This window comes from Gossypium hirsutum, chromosome A07 (genome assembly GCF_007990345.1).
Source record: "Gossypium hirsutum isolate 1008001.06 chromosome A07, Gossypium_hirsutum_v2.1, whole genome shotgun sequence".
Taxonomy (NCBI): domain Eukaryota; kingdom Viridiplantae; phylum Streptophyta; class Magnoliopsida; order Malvales; family Malvaceae; genus Gossypium; species Gossypium hirsutum.
In genome coordinates this window covers 41,298,263-41,322,041 of record NC_053430.1, presented here as the reverse complement: position 1 = coordinate 41,322,041, position 23,779 = coordinate 41,298,263, and the positions used below count along the sequence as shown (strand labels likewise).

Sequence of the window (23,779 nt, the reverse complement as noted above, 5' to 3'; positions counted from 1 at the left end):
TCCAACCATAGTAAGTTTTAGATAGAATTATCATATTCTATTGCTCATAGGTATATCTTTCACAGTCAAATATTTTACTTTTAACCTTTTAATAAGGATGATGACAAAAGAATATCATAAATATTATAAATTAATAACTCAATCCCCTTTTTTTTATTCATATGAAATATAATCTTTTCCTCATTCATAATCTTAATATGAGATCCATTACAAATAACTTTTAAAAGTAATGCATTAACCATCACAAATTTTGTGCTTTTTAAATAGTGATATAGTAACTCTTCTGGAACTTTCAACTAATTTTGTACTATCAAATATTGGAATAATATTTGTTTGTTTCAATACCAAATAAGATAAATATTTTCTATCTGTAATGATAGAATTCATTCCTACATTTTCATATCCTTCCCAAAGAATATTAACAGAAACAAAATATTTGGGTATATGCCACATATGTGGCCAATAATATTTCATATATATATAGATAACATGAGTTATCTTTATCCTTTAAAGAGTTATCTTGAGAACTCACATTGTTCTCTTATTTATTACTATGTTCCCACTTTTAGTGGTCTATTAGTATATCTTTTATTTTCTTTATGTTTACATTCGCTTTGGGGAATGCAACAAATCTAGTAGGATAAATTTATAAACATCTCAAAAGATTCTTTATTTCATAATTACCATTGCAAACATGCATGAGATTTCAAATCAAAATCTATCTATGCATGTTGTCATGATTAGTCTCCAATTATAAAAAATAATAAATAAAACATAGTAAATATACCTGAAGATCTTTAACATCATTGTCATCACTAGAAGGTATAAGTTAGTTCGAAAATATTCTTGATTTCATATAGATAACGGTACCAAATCTTTCACCATCCTTAAGAACAAAAAGTAAAATAAGTTAATCAAAATAATAATAACATATAATGAAAGAAGAATGAAAAATAATAATCAGATATGAAACATTAAATAAAAGAAACTTCCTGTAAAAACTTTGCATCTTGCTGTAAAAAAAATTGAAAATCATGAAGGATAAATTTGATCGTCAATAAAAGGAACTATCACTTTGAGCAAGATTGTGCTGATAACGTGTTATAAAATAAAGAGAGATGGAGAGAATAAAGGACAAGAAAATATGAAAGCAACAGAGAATGTACTTTACTAATCAAAGGGATGATTATAATGCTTCATCGGAGTCTTTATTTATAGGCTTAAGAAGTATAAAAGAAGTAGAGATTTAATTGTAATAACTATTAGAATTTAAAGTACATCAAAACTTTATCTTGATCATGTTAGACATCCACTTAATAAGATATTCATAACAAAAATAAATTTTTTAACTATATCTCAAGGACCAAATTAGGTATTCACCCTTTGACTTAAGGTGCAATTTTACTTTTTAAAAAGTCTTAACAAGGGAGTGATAAAAAATGTAACAATTTGAAAATGTTAGTGACTATTATGTAACTTTTGAAAGTTGAGTGGTCGAAATGTAATTTTAAATAAAGTTTAAACATCTACCATTCAACATATATGTGAGGATAAAGATTTTTTTTTTAAAACTTTATAAAGAGTTTATTGTGCCTAATCCTTATGCATTTTGAATTTTTAAGATTTAGTCAGTCTACTTTTAATTTCAAAAATTAAAAAATCAAAGTCCATTTTCATAACACACGTTTGTTAAATTTGAATATTGAAAGGTGTAGTTTAAAAATTTTAGTGTTTTTAAAGGGATATATCCAAATTACTACAAACAAAATTCTGCATAGAGAGTGATTAAACTTAATATATTTGAATGGGAAGAAAAAATTCCTAAAATTAGAAGTAAAAGAGATTAAATTTGAAAGGTGAAGAAAGTACAAGGAGTAGAGTATAATTAATAAATAAAAACCACCTAGTTGTGAAATGGGGATTTCCAGGAAGCAGGACAAGGCGACAAGGGTGGGCCCGTCGGACTATCATCTCATCTAATAAAAACCTTAAAACCAAAGCACACGGGTTTTGAATGGAATCATTTATATGTTCCCACCTCCAATCCTCTGCTTTAGTTGGTATTTGTTACCATCATGTCTTTCATTGTCCCAAATCATTTATGTTGATAAATAAAATAAGGGTTTGAATTAGCTACTTCGAATCAGTAAGATTAAACCATTTTCAATTTTAAGTTTTTTTTTTTAATGAAATTATTTCAAGTTTTTAGTTTCTCAACCATGAAAGTACAGGAGGCCTGAAAAGCTAACAGTGAGAGCAATAGTCTAAAGGAGAGAAACACAAAAGAGGAAAGCAAAAAAGAAAAAAAGAGTCTCCGCTTCCCTCTGTTTCAAGACCCAACATAGCCGACCCACACCAACATTGTAATCAATCCGCGTTTGCTCCATTCTCTCCAGTTTTTAAATTCAAAATTCACTGGGAGGAGGCTTATTGTTAAAGAAATGAATACTAGGGATAATGATTATACAACTTTCAAATTTTAATTTTAATTCACAACTGTAAACACATCATTCACATTTTCTCATGTATCAACCTGGAACTGCAATTTCATCAAATAAATATCTCAGAATGAATTTTTATTTGAACTCTACCTGCCTGAAAATGACAACATCAATTGGTCTCTCAAAATTTATTCTTTTCAGGTATACATTCAGATACGGACGTCTTTCTCTGCTACTAACAAGATAAAAAAGATAAGATTCATCACCTCCTCCACTATTTCTTCTCTTGATTCTCAGATTGTTGAGGCTTGCATTCAGTGCATGCTACGCAAGCCGGAGAAGGTGCATTTTCAAGGAGACTAATCCGTAATGTTTGCTGCTTCTCTTCATTCCCCGGGACATATAGGAGGGCTTCCATTATTAGGATCTCCCAGTCCCGAGGTAGGACATATGAATACCAATTATCATCTGTAAAAGAATCCCATTTCAAAATCGTATCAGGTTAAAACAGAAGTAATATACCAACTTATGAATTGTTTGGAATAAGCTGGTTTAATACTAAAACTTGCTCTAAAAAACCCGAAAAGTGCTAATACAACACTTCCCGGATAGAGGTTACTTAACAAAAGAGGCTTCTAAGAATTGAGACAATTGATACATCAAAGGTGAGAGATCTCAGAGAATATGTGTTTTGCGCATGTAATTAATGAGAGGGATTTGAGAGATTGAACCAAAGAAAAGACAGAAGGTGTAAAGAAGAACATAAATCAGACGACACCAACCTCCATTACGAACTGCCTTCAATTGTAATACTCCATTGCCTTGTGGTCCAGATACAGGGAATGTGCAAGATACAGAATGCCTCTTGTGAGCTACAGCAAGAGAAGCATTGTACCATGGTCCCTTCTTAATCGGTTCCCCAATAGCATTTATGATTGCTTGATTCTTACCAGCTTTCTCCATTGCCTTTCTAAAAAGTTGTAGGGTCGATTATAAGGATAACTTGTTCATCATTGCAAATAGAAAATGCAGAATGAAATGAAAATCCAACATCGTACATTAATTTTTGGAACATAAACAACAAGACAAGAAGACTTGGAAGTTGCTAAAAAATGAAAACCAAAGTATCATACTTGGGGTTACTACTGGAAGAAAAAGGAAGTAGCTATTTCCATTAGAAACCAGAAACTATATAGCAATAAATTCTATCCTTTCACCCAATATCCATGAAAATATTTTGTCCACTAAACGAATGCTCCAGGGGATCAAGTACAACATTGTGCGTAAGGAGATCATATAACAACAATACAAGTTACAACGCTAACAAATTCTAAGTACCATGGAGACCCTTGTACTAGGAGTCGATTGCATTTTGCCCCCTCTACTCAAAAAATGGGCAAATTAGTTCCTATACGTTAGATCAAAGAGCAAACTAGTCTTTCTGTTAAAAAATCCATCCATTTTTACTGTTAAAAACTTGTCCATGTACGTCAATATGAGGTACCCATGGCACATCATGTGTAACTGTCTGGTTAACTGTCTGGTTATTTCGTTAGCCATACCAGTTTTTAACAGTAGAAGTTGATGAATGTTTAATAGAAATGACCAGTTTGCTATATCATCTAACGTAAAAAGACTAATTTTCTCATCTTTTGAGTGAAGGGAGCAAAATGCAATCTGATTGGGCCTCCATGGTACTTTTACCCAAATTCTAATATTTCAAAGATGTTACGTTCTACAAAAAAAAAAAAAATAGATACAACATTCAAGCACATAAGCTTACAGTTTCAGTGTATGCATTCTGAGTTCAGAAGGAAATCCAAGGTATAGCTAATTTCGCAAGTGGAGTCATGGACCATTGACAACAATTCCTATCCTATTATAATATCAGTGACAATAAGCAAATAAACTTCCTCTATTCTTCTGTTATGTCCAGAAGATGATCAAAATCCAAAAGTTGGCGAAGTTGAACATGCAGAATCCAATATTAATATAGATCGGAGTATGCTAATCAAGAGATTGAACTATTTAGAAATTAATTTTATACTTTATGCATCTGATAGCAATCTTTTCAAATAACTAGGCTATTTAATTTTAATTAGCATTTTACTTCTTTTCTACATAATAAGGTTCTAGCATTGTATTGGTATTTTCCATTTTATAACTCAAATCTCGTTTTGCATATTTGAAAAACAAAGTCATCCAATTAGTAAAACTCTTACAGCAGAGCCAGATGAAATGGATCATACCTGCTACAGCCATGGTAGATGGCAAGGTCATCAACAGCACTCAAAGCAACACCGCCTGTTACCGTAATCAAGATAAAAGAAACCGCTTTACCAGCAAACGACTTGTTCTTTTCGTCATTCACAGAAGTTCCATTGCTGCAAATAAGTAAAACATGATGAAGTTTAACTTATCTTTTGGAAGAACCTAAAAACTACCACCACAACAACAAAAAACAATTTTATGTTGCAAAAAAACCCAGAGTGGAAACTCAAAATAAACTATCTGAACATTGAATTTGTAATTCTGTTACTGGGATTTGACACAGAGCCTAAACATCATCTGGGGTGAACTCTTATCACAAACCAAAGTATAAATAAACTCAAAGTCCCTTGATTTCTCCTGGTTTGGATATTAACCCACTTTCAGTATCTGAAAAAAAATCTTACGAAAATTTATGGGTGCTAGAAATTTATGGCTAATTCAATCCCAGAAAACGAATTGCTAAAATCCTAAAACTGGAAACTCAAAAAAAAAAGTACCTGGAAAGCTTGGAAGATGGAGAATTCTTGAAGAAAGAAACCAACCTTCTGGCCAGCATGATATCCCTCTTCGTTTTGCCCCCCCAAAAGGCTCTTACCTACTGCTTCAAACCCTTTTTTTTTCCTCCCTTAACCTCAGTTGTGTTGTATTCCTCCTCTCTGTTATGTCACCAAAAGGCTCGACTCCATTTGAACTCCTTGGCAAAAATTATGCTTTGGGCCATTCAAAATTACTTTCATCAATGGGTTATAAAGTTCTTGAGGCCCAATCTTTCTTTACCACGTTTAAATATTCTTTTATGGTTTTTTTGGTGGTAAAATAAAATAAAATAACCTAAAGTTACATCATACAAAAACACCACTTGTGTGAAAATTTTGATTTAAATGATTATTTAGGAGATAAATGTTCATTTCAAATTAAAAAAATCATTTTAATTTATTTATCATTAAAATTAAAATAATCTAATAAAAAAATAATATTATAACTCATTATTAATATTTTGATATATGAAATATAATTTTTAAATACTTTTTCAAGCAATAAATTTAAATTATTTGTAAACATTTTAAATATTAAAATACAGGGACAACACTAAGGGACTTGTAGGGACACGATCCCCCTAAAATAGAAAATTTTCCATTTAAATCCTTTAGAATTTTTAATAATTTAAATTAATAAAAGTAAACTTGCACTTTGATCCCCTAAAAATATAAAAATTTGATTCAATCTTTTAAAATATAAATTATTAAAATGATAAAATTGCATTTTTACCATTATAAAAATTATAAATTAATTTCACCCCTAAAAAAGCTTTCTAGTTTTGCCTTGTTAAAATATAAACATAGAATCCAATTATACCAATATAAAACTAACATAATTTTATACACTTTCATAATTTTTTCTATGATTAATATTTTAACAATTCAATCATAGAATTTATTAATATAAATATAGTTGTCATGAAAAAAAAAGAATGATTAAATTGTCATAATCATTTTAAGTAATCAAAATGTATAAAACAGGTTAAATATACTTGAAATAAATAAAAATAATAATCATCGATGAGAGCTAAAAAAAGTCATTTTAACTCCTGCTTTTCCAAACCAAAAAGCTACAAAGCACTTTTGTCTTTGAGAAACTTGCAAGAGTTCAGAAATGTTCAACACTGGGGATAAAGCCCTTTTTTAATGGGAAAAAAAAAGAACTTTGATATTCCAAGTCAACTCATAATTGGAGTCAACTGACATCAACAGAAACAAAAATTTGCCATAACTTTATATTCTTTTCACTCAAATAGAGCTGTGCCAAATCTAAGTGGTCATAAACCAGCTCAAAACCATAAGAGAAAAATAAGATGATCCGCTTGAAATGCATAATAAAAAGCATTCAAGGGGAGAGCAACATACACTCATTAAAGGATGACATGAAAAATTATCCCCCCAACACTTCTTTTATGTGGAATCACACACTCCAAAAGGTACAAGCATATTTTTTTAACTCACTGTTGGCAAATGTTCATTCAGAACTCAATCAAACCCCCCCCCCCAAAAAAAAAAAATTTTTGATCCAACAGTGTGCCACAAGTTGAAATGTTCATTCAGCCAAACACAGTGTCTTATGTAGAACCTCGCTGATACAAACCATTGCCTCTTGATCTGTAGTCACCAGATTCTTGGTTGCTTCCTCTACCCAAACTACGAGAACCAAAACGACCTCTCGAGGCTTCAGCTGTATAATTGCCCCTGCCTCTTCCCCTTCCTGGTAATTTTGAATGGCAGAATCATGTCAACAAAGCAATACTCAAAGCAAATTCACTTACATAATGAGAAAGCTGACTACCATTTCTAACCCATCAATGCAAATCAATTACAGCACATGCATGTTTCAAATAGGCAGGAAGAATAGTTATGTTTTGGGGGCTTTTTTATTTATTTATTTATTTTTTTTGAATTTGCACAAGGAATAAGAATGTAGTAACGCAGTCCTAATATGTTAGACACTATAGAAGCAATTTCTTACTGTTCATCAAGATTGTCAATTTTACTGACTATCATATTTAGCGACTACCAAACCAAGCCACCTAGAGTATTATCATAGAAATGCAGAAATTTAGTGAAGCAACAAGAAAAATGAGGCAGAAGAATTTAGTAACTCTAAGTTTGTAAAGAGTGACTTTTTTGTACAAGTAAAAAGAATGCTTTTGTAGATGTTCTGGAGATATCTAAAAGCAGCAATCACGAAAGAGAACTTTACTGAAACCATAGAAGGAAATCCTAGGGCACAAAAGAGTGTATATTAAGGTACATACTTCCTCCTCGTGTACTGCTGCTATTTGGCCTGCGCTCTTCTATGTAGACTTGCCTTCCCCCCAATTGTATAGGAGATGCCTACAGAAGAAACAAAACTTGGTCAGTATTATGTAAAATATAAATACAAAAGCAATAAAGGAAAACCTCAAAGCTTCAGGATGGCAGTAAACATACAAATTTACTACAAAAGTAGATTTATGTTATTTCAATGGTACCACCTGGAGCTGCCATTGTATTATATCTATGTATATAAAGCGTCCTTCATGCAATGAGAAACTATAAAGCCTTGACACTTAAGGGTGCTATAAGTCAATTTTCTTTTAAAAGCATCACAAAAGTGCATGGTTTCCTTCACCCTCCTCTCAAAATCTGCTTCTTTTTTCATGTATTTACGCAAGAAGCTCTTTCATGGTTGTGCTAGTCATCTCAATCTCATCCATCATAAGCAGTGTAATAAAAGCATCACAAAAGTACATGGATGCAGCTTAAAATTTCCCAACAATATGAACAACTATGAAAAATAAAACTAAAATGTAATCACAGTGGTACAATGTTAAGGAGTGCTCAAAGCTCCTTTTACAGTAAACTCAATGTTACAGACAAACATAAGTCAAACAAATAGTTACAAACTTTCGATGAATAATTCAAAAGGGAAACTAGCAAGGAATCTGAGAAAGTATAGAGCTTTGAAATTCTAAAAGAAATACAGGAAGTAACTAGGCTACTAGCTGCAATCCAACATATACACTTGAGAGAAAAAACGAAAATTCATACCTTGATTGCATTTTGAACAGCAAAAATGTCTTCAAACTCAACAAAAGCATAGCAAACACCAACAACATCCTGCATGCATCTAACACAATTTTAGTTTGTTTGAAGCCACATAGGAGGAGGTGGAAGAAGAAGATGAAGAAGAAGAAGAAGACGAAGAAGAAGAAGAAAATCACCTTGTGGTTCCGGATAAACACACCATCAGGCTTGATTCTACCAAAATTCTTGAACTCTTGCTCAATTTCAGTCACAGTAATAGTAGAGGGCAAGTTCCTCACGTAAACAGATTTGTATTCACCAATATATTCACCTGAATGTATGAAAATCAATAATCAGATTGCAACTCCTAATACCGAGTATCATGAACATTTATATGAATTGCGACCTCTAAATCTTGTCTAGTTGTCTCAACTCTAAACCTGAAAGGTATTTCCAAAATCCCGCCTCTAAACCTTTAATTCCTCAAGAGTAGAAATGAAACTCTGATGCTTAGTAACCAATACATATGCTAGAGAAGGGCAATTGATTAGCCAAACCAAAATATCAAATAGAAACTATATCACTGTAACTCCTGATATTAAAAAAAAAAAACATACCAAAGTAGATACAGCTAAACTAACCTTCTTCAGAGACCAACCCTTCCTCTACTGCTTTTTCTGCTGCAGATTCAGACACATCTGACCAAGCAAGATGTGACCGCCGACTAGTAGGCTCGGGAATATGATCCCAATCTGAAGTACTCTGGGAAACCTTATTATAAGATGGTTGCACTCGAACAGATGAAACGGCTTGCTCCTTTGGAACACGCAACTGCACCTTTTTTAACACCAACTAACGTTGATTAACCAACCATAATCGTTTAAATTTCAACAAATAAAACACCATTAATCTGTAGTCTGGGTATCAGATAGGAAAAAGTGCGATCATACTCGACACTCATTTGATAACTCATGGCAAGTGTCCATAATTCCCCTCTGATAATTTATTATTTGTTCATGTCTGAACAGTTTACTTTTTTCATGAATGGGCATGTTTCAGTAATGCAAGACTGGATCTTGTATGCAACACACTTGAGTAGAATTCACTGAATTTTGGTTACATTAGGGACAAAGAAAGTATATACTCATTCAGATAAAATGATAGTAATTTAAGAAGTAAAGAATAGGCAACGAGAAACCTAAAAAAAGCAAGAGTCATAAACATACATAACTTGCATAATCAGCAATAGGGGAGTACTTACAATAGAGGCATATGTTTTCCTTGGAGGCTCCCCAACAGGTTCCTCCAAAGGGATAGCTGGGATTTCTTGCACAATGTCCACCAAATTGTGCTGTGAAGCGAGAGTTTCATCTGCAGGAGCCTCCTCCACCACAACTTCATCTTCAAAACCTTCCTCTTGTGGTTGCTCAGGGAGACTATATTTGTCAACAGGATCATCATCTATATGAACAGAGTTGACATATTCCCTGGCCTCTTCCTTCAAAACATAGTCAGAATCTGTAAAATTCAACATGTTAGGCCAAACCAAAAAAGAAAAAAACAAATAAAAATCGCTACCATCAGAATAGCACATAACAAAGACCAGCGGGAAGAAGAACTATTTCCCAGAGATTAACTTGTTATTGTTAAGTAAAGACCACAATAAGGTGTTGACTTCAGTGCCTCAAGTGGTAGGATTATAAGCAGGCAACTTAAGGTAACAATAAGCCACAAAGATATAATTATCCCTCAATTTTTGTATATAACATTAGCAATTGAGTATAAATATACTTAACTATTTCTACTATCTATGTTAGAACATCTAAACTAGTTAGAACTTAAGTCATCTACATTTTGCATGCGGATAATAAGTCCATAAAATGCTATAACTTGAAATAAAAACTTAAGATTAAATTAAGAAAAAAGTCTGCACACAGTACATTGTGGCTCTGCAACAGGGCTTGACAGATTTGGTTGAGCATCATGCTTGTTTTCTTTTAATGTGGAAGCTGGAAGTTGTGAAGTCACTCCATCATCAATAAACTGTAGGATATCACTAAGAACGAAGTAACCCTTCTCTTGAGGAGCGAGGAAAAAGGTTTGCACAAATTTCCTTCTACTACTGAAATCCTTGATTTTAACGGAACCAGAAACCATCACCAGAACACCTCCATTCCAAGAATCAAGAGAATTAATTGTCTTGATCTCGATTGCAGTAAAATTTAGTGACATTACCATGGCATGAATTTGCTGCAGAGAAAGATTAAAAAACAATAAATTATAAATTAATCAATAATGATGTAAAATAAAAGGATTGAGATAAGTTTATTCCTGAAAAGAGGAAGCTTGAAAATAAAGGAGAAGTTACCAGCATCGCCGAAGCAGAGTCAGAGGAATCTCCATCGACCCAAATCATGGTACTGTCATCTGAATAAAACTGATGAACTAGATCAGGCTGCTGTTGAAGTACCTGATAGTATTGTCCAACGAAGTATGAACCAACCTGAAATTTTTAAAAACAACAAAATCATTGATTAGTAAGATAATAAAAAAAATCCAAAGAGAAACATAAAACGTTTTCTTTTGAAGAAAAAAAGAATCACCTGAGCAGGTCCAGGGTAGGAAGTGGGAGCCATTGTGATGAGTTAGTTAAATGACCTCAAAACAAAACATGCAGTGAAGAGGATGTAGATCTAATCTAACCCCCTTACCCCCCACCAAATGTTATAATAAGTCTTGAAATCCTACAGGTGAAGTAGCCGAAGCCCTAGTGATTGTTTTCATAAATTATTTAATGATTTTTGCTAAGAGTTTAAATGACGGGGGAAAAGCAGTTGCCGATTTGTTTCCGTTTCAAAAAATAAATAAATACGGTAGAGTTTGAGTAAGATGAATTGATATATTGTTAAAAACCTTCGCAATTTGAAAACAGAGTCAAAAAATATGAATATCACAGCCGTCCGTTTAAACCCAGCCCTTTGTTTTTTCTAACCTAAATCATCGGCTATTAAACTATAACCGCGGCGTGTTACGCAAATATAAAAACCGGCTTTGATATGATTTTGCTCAAAAGAGAATGAAATGCATATGATGTTTTTTGTTTCAAACTATTTTCTTTTTCATTTTTTATATAATAATCACTTAACATTACAAAGATTGATTGAATCAACGAGCCCCGAGCTACTTCTTTTGGGCTCAAAATAATTTAAATAAATGCAAGGGATAGCCCATTTGTTGAGAAGATATTCTAACCAAAATTTGCACCTATTCTGGAAATTAAAAGTTCCTTCTTCGTGTTTACTTTTTCCAATTTGGTCACTTAAATAAGAAACCCAACTACAGATCACAGCATAATTTTACTAACATTTGTACAAACTTCACACAAAAAAAATCTAAAATTGGAAGTGAAAAAAAGGACACCACAATACTACTGTCAACTAAAACATATTAGTATTCTCAAAATCTAACCCCCGCTCGAAGACCCAAAAATGTCCACCTCCGCTTAACTGTTCCATGTTAGAAACAGTCCGCGATAAGCATAAGACCCAAATAAGGAAAAATTAGGGACACCAAAGAAACTGGATACTCAATAGTAAGGTCCACCATAATAAGCCTGAGGAGCTGCAGCAGCAGCAGCAGGAGGAGGTTGCTGCGCTGGGGTTAAAGTCGTGGCAGCAGTTGGTTGAGCATAACTTTGCTGAGGAAAGCTCTACACAAAATCAAAGCAAACATTAGCCCGAACTATCAAATTTCAACGTTGTTCAATCCAAAAACATTAAACTTCAGTACTGACTTACTACCCTAAGCTATTAAGCAGATGAAACGAGAGACAAGTTTCTTGTTACAAAATTCGGTAACATATGGGACTATTAAGGGCCAAGGATCATTCAAACCCTTTGTAATTATATACATGAATCTCAATATATATAAATATCTAAAATTCTCCCAACTGTTTGGTGTTGAGGAACATGAGGTCCAAGTTTCCAAAGTTCGGTGTAGCAAGTCAGCAACCAGGATGAAATTTTACAAGATTATCCATCGTTTTCTAATTTTATTTTTTATTTATCTTAATTTACAGAAGGTATAGTAACTAAAATAATATAACTTTTGACTTTCTTGTTATTTTTCCACTCTATCAAGAACAGGATAAAAAGAAAATTCCATTTTATTGGACTTCTACTTTTCCCACCAAGCACTTCAATGAAAGAAAAAGTATATAAATATATATATTCATCTTTTTACTTATTTCCTCCAATTTCCATCTTAATAAGTTTTGTTTTTTTTTCTTCTCCACATAACCAAGAAAAGCCTTAATGATCTTGGTGCACTAGAGTGATTTTTGTATCACTAGTCTTTGAAATTATAGTTTGAATCAGCTGTGAAAAGTATAGGGTTCAATTATAGAAAACTGAATACCTGCATTGGATATGTTGTAGTCGGGTAAGCACCATAACTGGCAATTTGTGGAACTGATGTGGGCACTTGTGGAGCTGCATAATTGCTACCATAACTGCTATATGCACCATATGCAGCCTACAAATTGAACAGGAACACAGTATGAAATCCATGAAACCATATAAACTCAACAAAGAATTAATTTCCACCGTAAATCACATGCTCACATTTCAGCTAGTTTTCCCTTCATAAGAGGGCAACATAATCCAAACATGTAATACCATGCATAACAAAGAAATAGGACTGACAAACTAAGCCTTTCACCTTTACATAGTCTGCCATATATGTATATATCATAAGGAGTCATTATCCTCTATTTAAGATCACACCATCAGCTCACTAATTTAAAAGAAAGGTAATAAGTTATACTTCCATCCGTTCCTCTCCTATTTACATGAATATCCATTAGATCACACTTTACCACCAGAGTATATCCTATTTCATGTCCAAACTAGTGTAAGTTTATTGCCATGTATGTTATCTTCTACATTATTCATCATGCCGTATTTCCTCATACACCCACACCTCCAATCCTAACATTCTCATCTCCTCATGAAATGTTGCTACTTATTTGCTGAGCATTTAAACTGCACAACATTACTGATCTAGCTAGCATCCTAAAAATGATCCATCAAGCTCCAGTGGAACTTATGATCACACAAATTGCAAATCCACTCCATTTCATCTACCGCTCTGAAATCCTATGTTTAACTCTTGCAACCAGTCAGTAATAAGTGCAAGCCAAAGATCATCACAGCCATAGAAGTAAATCTAGAATGACATGAAAAAAGATGCCAACCTCAATACTTTAGCATACACCAAGGACGAGTTCAGAAAAACTGAGACGCAAGATATTTTCCAGTAAGTTATTATGAACATGGCATTATATTGATCAAGACAAGGTAGCCTTCTTAAACTTTTAATGGAATACGAAGTGCTTGAAATAGCAGATACAAACTAAAGGCACCCAGTTATACAAGTCTAAACCATCACCAAATAAAATGGTACCAGTTAACAGTATCTCCTGATATCAATCATACTCAGAGGCTGGGATAGTATGAAAATAAGACGAGGATATTCCAGTTACAATGAAAAGTTATATCTGGAAGTGCAATCTACCTGTTGGCTGTAGCCAGAAGTCCATGGTTGTGCCTGTGCCTGTGCCTGTGTAGTAGGGGGCCAAGTTTGAGGCTGTGCCCCATAACCAGCTGGCCACTGGTTTTGTGCATTTGGATAGGCACCCATCAAAGACTGGCCAGGTGAAGGGCACCAGAGTAAGATTTCACAAGCTTTGTCTTATCTGAAGATAAAAATTCTTCAGCATGACGTTTTCTTAATTCCAACATGGGCCTATGAGGTAAAAATAGCTTAGCATGCCGATCTTCTGCCTCTTTAATGGACTGTACATCGTCAAAGAGACTCAAGAACTGCAAAATCACTTTTTCAATAGTAAGCTACCAGTAAAACTTTCTTAGAATATTTAAGAATTCCAAACAGCATTCAACATAAGAAAATTTTCAAACTTGAGATATTTCAACAGCATTCGACGACTATATCTTCAAACTACCATTGTCAAAGGCACTAGGTGCACTCTCTAAGTCTGCTGTATGGCCCAAGGCACAAGACACAAAATAAAAGCACTCGCCAGAGTAAAATAAGGCGCATGCATATAAAAATATATATGTAAAATATAAATGAAATTTTATGTAATATATAATAAATAGTTACTTTAGATAAATTTTAATATAATTTGTTTTATAAACTCAAATTGTTGTTCAAGTCTAACAATTCACTTACTAATCTATTTCAAAATAAAACAAAGTTTGAAATGAGAAGTCATCATTAGACATTAGCTCGCTACTTCCCTGGCTAATCTGTTACAAAAATCAGTTAAAAATTACACATGGAGAAAATGAATTAAAAAGAAAACAAATAGTAGAATAGATAAAGAATAGAGGAAAAAAATACATGTTCACTTTTGATTGGCAATATCTATATTTGGTTCTGAAGGACTTTAATGTTTGAAGGATGTTGAAGCTTAAGAGTTTTGATGATTTAACAAAGTTTTAACGTAATTAAATTGTAGTAAGTTTATACTTAATAAAATTAGAATATGTTTTAAGTTTTAAAATAAATAGTAAGAAAAGTCAGCTTCACCACTTCAGTGAAGGAAATAATGGACGGTATCTGAGTTGAAGAAAAAAAGAAACTAAAAAACTAAAAAGTTAGCTGCAGCACTTCATTGGTGTTAAAAGAAACTGATAGCAAGGTTATGATTATCAGCAATTTCCATTTCACAGCCAAACCCAAACCTCCACACGTGACTCACTATTTAATTCATAACCAGAAATAAAATAAACAAAGCTTAAAAGGAGTACATTTTAATCACTAAGCACTCAATGCCAAATGTAGAAATCCCACAGAATGCAGTCAATAAGCAGGTCATTTGCATCTTCACAAAAACTATTACCTCCAAAAATATGCTAGATAGGTCTTCCTTGTCTGCAGCACTGCCATCTGAGTTTGGGGATATAAACTTGTCAACCAATGACTGTAAATAATCAATCTGCCTTGGTGGTGGTAAAATTGTTTCAAAATGTATTAAGGCCTACATGTAAAACAAAAGAAAAATCAGAAATCAGATACCTGAGGAGAATGATCAAAAGGGGTTTGTGTTTGAGAGAGAGAGAGAACCTCAAGGAATGGTTTAGACAGGTGGACATGGTCAAGTGCTCCAGTTAAAATTTCCCTGGCCTTCTTTGCATTTCCAGAAACCTACCCAAAAAGATATCAATGGGAATAAGAATCAGGACATTAGTGAGAATTTAGCAAAGATAATAAACACTTGGAAGTAAGAGGCAATCAGACTAAAAATGAGTTCAACAAAAGTTTCTGTAGTCTTAGACACAGACCTAATAACATAAAAAACAACCTTAAGTGCCATAAGATATGTCAGGTGTGCGTTTCATCTTATTCTTTAGGGAATTTTAAGACGTTAATCTGGCTTCTGGTGTGAATCATATGATGATTTACAAATGATAACTGAACATTGGTTGTTATGCAAGCCATGTGAATGAACTTATAAAGAGAACAGAAATGTCAATACGGTAGAGGTAACAGAGTAATTCTGTGATACAACATACTACCCATTTAGTTTTAGAAAGTACATATGTGAACTATATGATGAATTAAGAACGATGATTGGACACTGGTTGTCATGCAAGCCATAAAATGAACCTGTAAAGAGCACAGAGATGCGCATATGGCAGTGGTAACAGAGTAATTATTTGGAACATTAGTAGTATAATATTAGAAAGCACATATTTGACACAGGTTCAGACAAAGGTGACGCATAAAATTCAACTCATTCTTTAAGAAGATCAATGATATTAACATTGGCTCCTGGACCAATGAAAATTCCCATTTCCATTTCACATGGACCATTTCATAATGAAAAAATTAGGTATCGCAAACACAGCCACTTACCAAGTAAGAAAATCTAGAATATTGTGCATACAGCATTGGTAATGTTTGAGAATGCTCTTTTCCTTTTTCAATGGCAATAGCTTGTTCATAAAAAGAGAAGGCATCTTCCAGTTTCCCCTGCGGAATCAAGATAAAACAACCCCTTTGGAACAAGTAAAAACATTTAGCAGAAGTAAAAACACATCTGTATGCTATGTATTCATACCAGACGGCGTTCCATATTTGCATGCTTGATAATTGCTTCAAGAAGACCTGGTGATATTTCACTGTGAACAAGGTGAAACGCAGCTTGAGCACCTTCTATGTCCCCATTCTGCTCCTTGAATCGAGCCGCAAAAAGATGGATCTCTGGTTGCCTCTGTAGAATTTTGATAACAAATAATTATCAGTAAAATGCAACACAACACAAATGGCTGCAACTAGCATGATGTCACTTTTTAAGGTGCCACATAAACACCTAGCAATTATACTCATTTTGCACACTGATGCCAAAAATATATATATATAATCAAGAGCCATGTGTGATAGTAAAAACCAGATCACAAGCTCAAATAGTTCCCTAACCATGAAAAAAAAACGAAACACATGTTCTTTCTTCAATTAATTCAGTCAGGGCACAGAATAAGCAGATGAATATACAAGTGGGAAGTGCCATTTCCATCAAATAATATTTTCTGACAAAAGATTCTGAACTCCTAAACTGCACCATCTTTAAAGAGGTGCAATGATTTTTTTATACATTAATAACAACATAAAAATTACAAGTGAAAATGACTGAAAACCATACTGCTCCCACTTTCCCACTAATATTGTGTTATTCGACTGTGTGATAAATTGTACCAAAACAAACCCCAAAGCAAAAACATTGATAGATTTGCTCCAAACTTTTTTCTTCTTAAATTCTTTAAAATATTTAAATGACAGTAGTAAAAAGTTGAAAAGTTTTAACTATGACAACTAAAACTCAAATGGCCGTTCTAGAAGAGAGATAAAATTCATCCAAGTAGTATTTATACAACAAACACAAACTGCACTTCATACCTTGACGAAGACTTGCGTAGCACGCACAAGTGCATTATTAGCAAGATCCATGCTTCCACTGGCTTCCATACATAAAACATATCGTATCCAGTACTCAGGATAATTGGCACATGCTATAAGGCACCTTTCATATAATTTGACCACCTAATTCACAATTGAAAATATAAAAATTAGACAGAGATCTGGTGCAGCAAAACAATGAACAATGGATGATACAAAGCAGAAGGAGAAATGCATAAGAAATACTCCATTGTTGGAACAGAGAGGCCCCTCAAATATGATGGGACCCCCATTGCCTGACACATAAATGGTTAGGAAGACAAGAACACACCTGCAGGCATAACATTGGAACTTTAAAATATATAAAATGAATTCACTGTTCAATACATTACAAACCTAAAAATGTCCACTGAAAAAATGAGCGTTTGAAGTACTTAGCCTCAAAGAAACCAAATCGAAGGTCCATGCTTTAGTCTCAGTACATTTCCCGTTTTAAAAAGTTGCTTCACCCAACGATTTAGCCAATAAGGCAAATGATGCAGCAGATGTTACTTAACTGTAAGTCAATATATAACAAACAGGGCAACTGAACACTACGAACCATAGCTAAACTGAAAGATGGAAAAAACAAACTCAAATACCTTATTGAAGTCACCCTCTCTTTCTATAAAGTCCAGGTAGTTCTGCCAGTTTTCAAGCTCAGCAACATTGAGGGGCCGCACATGAAAGTAAGGCCTTCTGATAGCTGTTTCAAAACCAATGATCTTAGAATCGAGCTCTTTGGCCTTTTTATATAGCTCTTCTCTAATGGCAACATACTTCTCCAACTCTTCTGCATCTGTTGAGCCAGCAGTTAGAGGCTTCTGCATTTGTTCTGCAGCATCAGGATGAACCTCTCTTTCATTGACTAGGCCATCAGCCTCTGAAACTGGACCTGATACATTGGCAGCAGCTTCCTCAGCAGTTCCTAATTCTGACAAAGGTCGACTTCCAGCCAACTCTTTGAAACTGTAATACGATAGGCATCAAGGAATAATGAAGTTGTGGGAATAATAAGCAGAACAACATGATGCACTACTGCACAATTATCCATAAAATCACTATTTTAAAAGTTAATGAGAAAATGCATTTGCATTTTGAACTATCCTCTACCACCCCATAAACCTCACCCCCCACCCCAATATTCAAACTCGTCTCCAAGTTAAAAGTCCCAAATTTTCTAGTGTCTCCTTCAGGCCTACATATGCATTCTTTTAAATCAAAAGAAAAGTCACCAAACATTAACATTCAAACAATTAAAAAACAATGCTTCGGATGAGCATGTTGTAGCCTTGAAACAACCCTGAGCAATTGCTGCTAAGATTATACAATGTGAAAAAACAAGTTAAGAAAGGAAACCACTGCTACTTAAAATTCAATTAGTAAATAGAGGATATTGCACCATAGACTCCATTTAATATCTACTTTTGATACCAGAAGGAAAGAGATTTATCTTAAGATGCAGAGGCAAAAAAGGATTTAATGGATTGAAGTACAAATTTCGCAGAAATTGGTAGGTAATTTTTTTAAGAATAACGACTAAATGAACCATGATAACAAGGTTATTGCATAAGTTTGGCCAATCTCACTAGAAAACCTCAGATAAATGAAGGAACATGGTAAACTAATGTAACTGTGCCAATAACACGAACAGTTAAATATGAAGAGACACAAAATAGGCTTACCTGTTGAAATACCTATCTAGCTGTTGATTAGGGTTCTCAAATATTCTAGTATAAATAGCAGCAAGGCGACTCCACTCCTGGTGCATGTATTCATATTCAATGTACTTATCCCAAAGAGGGAAAGATAGATAATCAGTTCCAACATATGCTAATCCTCGTTCAAAAAGCCTGAAACACCATGGAGCAGAATAGTTATTACACATGAAAAACCATACAGCAGTGCAGACAAGTCAACAAACAGAAGACAGAGGGAACAATGTTAAAGATGAAGGAACAATTCAATCTAGACATGTACATATGCTGCATTACCTTCCAGGTAAAAATCAAATGTTTAAAATAGAGCAACGATTGAGGCCATATAGCTCTTAACTGGATGATATCTTCCTAAAAGCATTTTGCATATTGATGCACCTCAAATTATCGAGGTTAAAGTAATAACTCAAAGATAACTACGTGAAGTGTGAAGAGCTCAGGAACATGGTCAATAACCTAAAATTGTTTCAACGATCACCCATACATTAGCCTCAAAATTAAGGGAATAAACAGAAGGGGGGAAAAAGAATTACTAAATTATATCCCTATCAAACCTCTCTGCCATGAATGTAAGGAATTGCTGTTGAAGGCATACCAGAATAAAATTTGAAAGCAACAACAATCATCAGATTTACATAACTGAGAAAAGCATACAAGCATGGTCTCCTACTGCAAACCAGGAAGAAGAATGGGTAGATTAGCAGTTTTTACCTTCGGATGGTCTCTGGATCTCCATATGTTTCAATGGCAAAAGCACAATATAGCACCCAGATATCCACAGAATATGTCACTCCCTGAACTGCTCTTTCATAGACCTCCACAACTTTGTCCATGGAGCCTATGCGTGCTTCATGATCCGCATACTTTTTCCAATAACCATAACACAAAGGAAACTCAGCCAAGAAAGCATCATAAACCTTCCGAATTTTCAGTATATTGTTCTGCATATGGACAGATGAAAACTCAATTGGCAGACAAGATACGCAAACTTAGATAGAAAATTAATGAGGATAAGTTCATAACCTAGGAATTCAAATCAACGCAAAAACCCCCTAGAAAAGACAAAATTAACTGAAAGATGGGCGGTGATCTTGCCTCACCCCACTAAAAAATGTTCAACAAAATTACATGCGACTTTTGTTAATTTTCACAAAATTATTAAGGTGAACCACCAGTCCCTCCCCAAATAATATTCATTTTAAGCATATGGAGCCTCTTTTCAACTACATAGTCTCCACTAAACTATACAAAAATAAAGAAGGAAAAAAAATTAGATATTAGCTAGGCAACATATCACTGATTTAAATAGCACATGTGATATGGCATCACGATTGCTATTCTGCAATTTTTGCTCTCTCTGCCACCAATAACATAATTAACCATGATAAGAATCCATTATGTCCGTGGCTTAAAACACATGCACAGATGCAATTTAAACCCATGAAACAGATAACTAGCTCACGAAATTTCCAACATGTAAAAGATAACAAGTCTGTGAAATTGTTCCCATGCAACAAATTTTCATGCTCACATACCTCTGCAACCTTCTCTGTTTCCTCTATCAATGCAGTCCAAGCATTAAAATCCAATGAATTGGCTCTCAAAATACTCCATAAACGTTCTTCTTCAGCAGAAATGGTTGGTGCTAGATGTCAAAAATAAAAATAAAGAAACAATTGAGTTTCACATTTTCTAAAACTTAAACACTATAATAACAATAATAAAAGGGGAAGGTAAAATGTTGAATAAGATGCTTTTAATCAAAACTAAGTGTAGACTGCAGATGTCGAAAGAACAATAAAGAACAATCAACCACATCACGTTGATCAGGAACAAAGCTTAATGGCAGAGTGCCAAGAGAAAAAGGCTGTTTCTATGCTAACGGAGTTTCAAGTCATTATGGCATACAGTAGGCTTGTTAACTTGAGATACAAATAGCAGAAAAATAAATCAAAATATTAAAATCATTACCAAGCCCACTTCTTAGTGCCTTTGTGCATAACTGATATACATGACAAAATGCCCAAGAAAAACATACCAGAACCATCCACAAACTCTGGTGCGGCAGAAGCACCACCTAAATTATCAAAAGCATTTCCATTCTCAACTGTGGTTGCATTTCCTGCTGCATTAACAACATTTCCATTTAGAGGATAATTACAACCAGCAGCTTTTGATGCATCTGCTGCCCTATTTCCAACTGCAACAGCAGTCTCATCTGTTGCTCCACCAGCTGGCTTACCGTCATACATTTCACTGCTTTGACCTTCTTGACCAGCAGAATTTGGATGACCACCAGAAGCAGTAGGATATCCAGTAGCCTGGGAGGAGTAAGCGCCAGAACCAGCAGAATTATAGGCTGCTGAAGTATAATCCATCATTGCTGATGAGTCGGCAACTACTGCTTCACTATCTCCCATTCGAGGTCGGGAAATTAAACCTGGAGTATGCACACTCAAACTAACAACCAAGAGAAGAATTTCAAGTCATTATTTTACAGGGAAACAATACCAACCAAAAATTAACAAAAACTTTTCTCCATAAAAGAATTAACTAAACGCCTGTTTTCACTTCTAACTTGCTAATTTTTTACTTACTCGTACATACAAACAAATATACAGGGAAAAAACGTAATTTTTTTTTTAAAGAATGGTGGTGAATAACTGAACGGCCAAATTAAATAATTTATAAGTAGAACTAATAAGCAGGAAAAATAAAGTTGTTTATCGCAGAGAAAACTTCAATACAAAGTAAAAGAGTGCAACCTAAAAACTCCAAACTTCAAAACAAATCCCTAGCCAATCTTGAAACGGTTTCCGCAAACCAAAACCCTAAGTTGGAGGAATTGACACAGGGAGAAAAAGGAAAAAGGCTGGGTACATACCGGAAGGAGCAGCAGCCGGCGTCGTTTTGCGAGGCCAGTTCTGGATTCAACACTTTAGAGTGATTTGAGTTGGTAAAATTAGATGAGGTTTTCTTAGAAAGTTCTTTAAGAGTTTTGCACTTTTCCTTTTTTTCTTTTTTTCTTTTTTCTTGGTGAGAGAGAGAGAAACGAAGCAAAGAGAACGAATAGGAGAGAGGAAAGGTAGGGTAAGTGGGCGTGGCGGTTTTTATTCTTTGGGTTACGTGGAGGTGGAGGTGAATCTGGGCCGTTTATTGTTTTTGGGTGATGGCCGTTGCCTTTTTCAGGAGGGCTTTGGTGGTGCCAGGTGGCGGAAATTTAGGAACCTACATAACTGGGCCTGCCTTCTTCATTTTATGAACCAGATTCATAAATTTAAGTATAAATTATATAAACAGTCACTCAAATTACAGTCACTCAACTTTGAGTTAATTAATAAAATAATTGTTCAAGTTTCATTTCAGTCATTCAATTTTAAAAAAATAACAAAACAGTATTTTTAACTATTTTTCGTTACAGACGTAACGAAAAAATGACATGGCATTTAAGGGTGGATTAGCTGTTATTTAATAGTTCCTTTTAACCCTAAACAGCCTTGGACAGTCGAAGAAGAAGAAGAGGAGAAGAAGAGAAAAAGAAGAATAAGAGAAAATGGAATGAGATGAGACTAGTGCTCAATTGGTTGAGTCTACTGCACCAAGGGTTCAAAGAAGTTTTGCTGATTTTAGAAGTTCTCATGCCGATTCATTATATGCTACAACGTTTGTTATGTATATATATTCCTATCAATAAATACCATTTTTCCTCCATTTTTTTTCTTCTTCCTGAACTCTTTCTTTTCTTTCTCTTTTCCCTTTAGGTGAAAATCTAGGGGATTCCGCTATTGTTTTCTTTTCCTTACATATGATTACATAAGATAACATAATCTAGAAAAGACTTAATTGTTTTCCTATTATCACTAGTTTAGTAAAATATTAATTACTATTAGTAATAATAAATAATAAATAATATTAACTAGTATGTAATATTGCATGTTTATAAAGTTTGCATCAGTCAGCTTATACAACTCAAGTTGCAACGAGCTAGCATTACCACCTTCATTTAGAATTTAAGCAACTCAACCTCTCAATCCATATTGATCTTAGAAGAAATAATATTTTACTTTCAAAAGTAGACGTCTCATTTGATTAGCTTTCTTTTTAAAAACAGTTGTTGAGGAAACTACAAGCATTGTTGCACTAGCAGCAGAAACAGCAATAATAGCCACCTATGACTAAACCGGCGAGAGAAGAAGAAGATATAGGGGGGTTAGGCAAAGGCCATCGGGGAAATGGGCAGCCGAAATACGTGATCCTCACAAAGCAGCAAGAGTTTGGTAGGCACCTTTGATACTGCGGAAGCCGCCGCAAAAGCCTATGATGAAGCTGCTTTGAAATTCAGGGGAAGCAGGGCCAAGTTAAATTTTCCTAAACTTGTAAGGCTTGTTCTTCAACTATGCAGAACTTTCCCACTACCCAAACATCAATTTCTAGTTCTTTAACAACCCAGTTTTGGCCACCTTATTCAACGCCATTGCCATAGCTTTACTATTCCCAACATCTTCACAGCCCTATAGCTGATATGCTGAGAGATTACTGGCAGTACTCTTAGTTGCTATAGAGTTCTACTGATTTCCATGGACAAGAAGCTACCAGCTTGATGGAACAGATGATGTAATCGTCTCAGTTACCTAACTTTCAACACCCATTCCTATCTTCTTCTTTGTCACCTTTTCCTTCTTCATTTGTAGCTCCTTCTTCTGCCGCTTCATCATCTTCTTCTTTATCTGCTTCTTTTCCTCTAGTTCTTGGTGAGCATCAACAATTGGAC

At 34.2% G+C, this 23,779-nt stretch overlaps 3 protein-coding genes across 5 annotated transcripts; all 3 read right to left on the bottom strand.

Annotated features, from left to right (window-relative positions):
• Window positions 1-2,545: 2,545 nt before the first annotated feature.
• On the bottom strand, window positions 2,546-5,426 carry LOC107952731 (uncharacterized). The gene is made up of 4 exons (XM_016887893.2): window positions 5,210-5,426; window positions 4,691-4,825; window positions 3,224-3,411; window positions 2,546-2,909 (listed from the first exon to the last, which is right to left on the bottom strand). Exons 1-4 carry the CDS (start codon window positions 5,266-5,268, stop codon window positions 2,716-2,718), a joined length of 576 nt encoding a protein of 191 aa, XP_016743382.1. The 5' UTR covers window positions 5,269-5,426; the 3' UTR covers window positions 2,546-2,715.
• A 1,046-nt stretch (window positions 5,427-6,472) lies between these two features.
• On the bottom strand, window positions 6,473-11,371 carry LOC121232327 (nuclear transport factor 2). Of its 3 annotated transcripts, none has more exons than XM_041118080.1 (9): window positions 10,873-11,371; window positions 10,638-10,772; window positions 10,210-10,519; window positions 9,531-9,787; window positions 8,911-9,106; window positions 8,467-8,600; window positions 8,294-8,362; window positions 7,519-7,597; window positions 6,473-6,968 (listed from the first exon to the last, which is right to left on the bottom strand). In XM_041118080.1, the coding sequence occupies exons 1-9, from the start codon at window positions 10,903-10,905 to the stop codon at window positions 6,826-6,828; spliced, it is 1,356 nt and encodes a 451-aa protein (XP_040974014.1). In that variant the 5' UTR covers window positions 10,906-11,371; the 3' UTR covers window positions 6,473-6,825. The 3 variants fall into 3 exon arrangements, with proteins under 3 accessions (XP_040974014.1, XP_040974015.1, XP_040974016.1); XM_041118081.1 differs by having other exon boundaries at window positions 8,911-9,100; XM_041118082.1 differs by lacking the exon at window positions 10,873-11,371 and having other exon boundaries at window positions 10,210-10,437; window positions 10,638-10,720.
• Window positions 11,372-11,539: 168 nt separating this feature from the next.
• On the bottom strand, window positions 11,540-22,151 carry LOC107952728 (pre-mRNA-processing factor 39). The gene is given in 18 exon segments (XM_041118079.1): window positions 11,540-11,978; window positions 12,686-12,802; window positions 13,844-13,987; window positions 13,990-14,151; window positions 15,195-15,332; window positions 15,419-15,499; window positions 16,211-16,327; window positions 16,416-16,568; window positions 17,252-17,395; window positions 17,498-17,582; window positions 17,691-17,770; window positions 17,772-17,807; window positions 17,893-18,259; window positions 18,976-19,143; window positions 19,720-19,949; window positions 20,544-20,653; window positions 21,047-21,468; window positions 21,893-22,151. Coding segments are annotated over 17 exon segments (2,637 nt in total). The 5' UTR covers window positions 21,429-21,468; window positions 21,893-22,151; the 3' UTR covers window positions 11,540-11,855.
• Window positions 22,152-23,779: the final 1,628 nt, after the last annotated feature.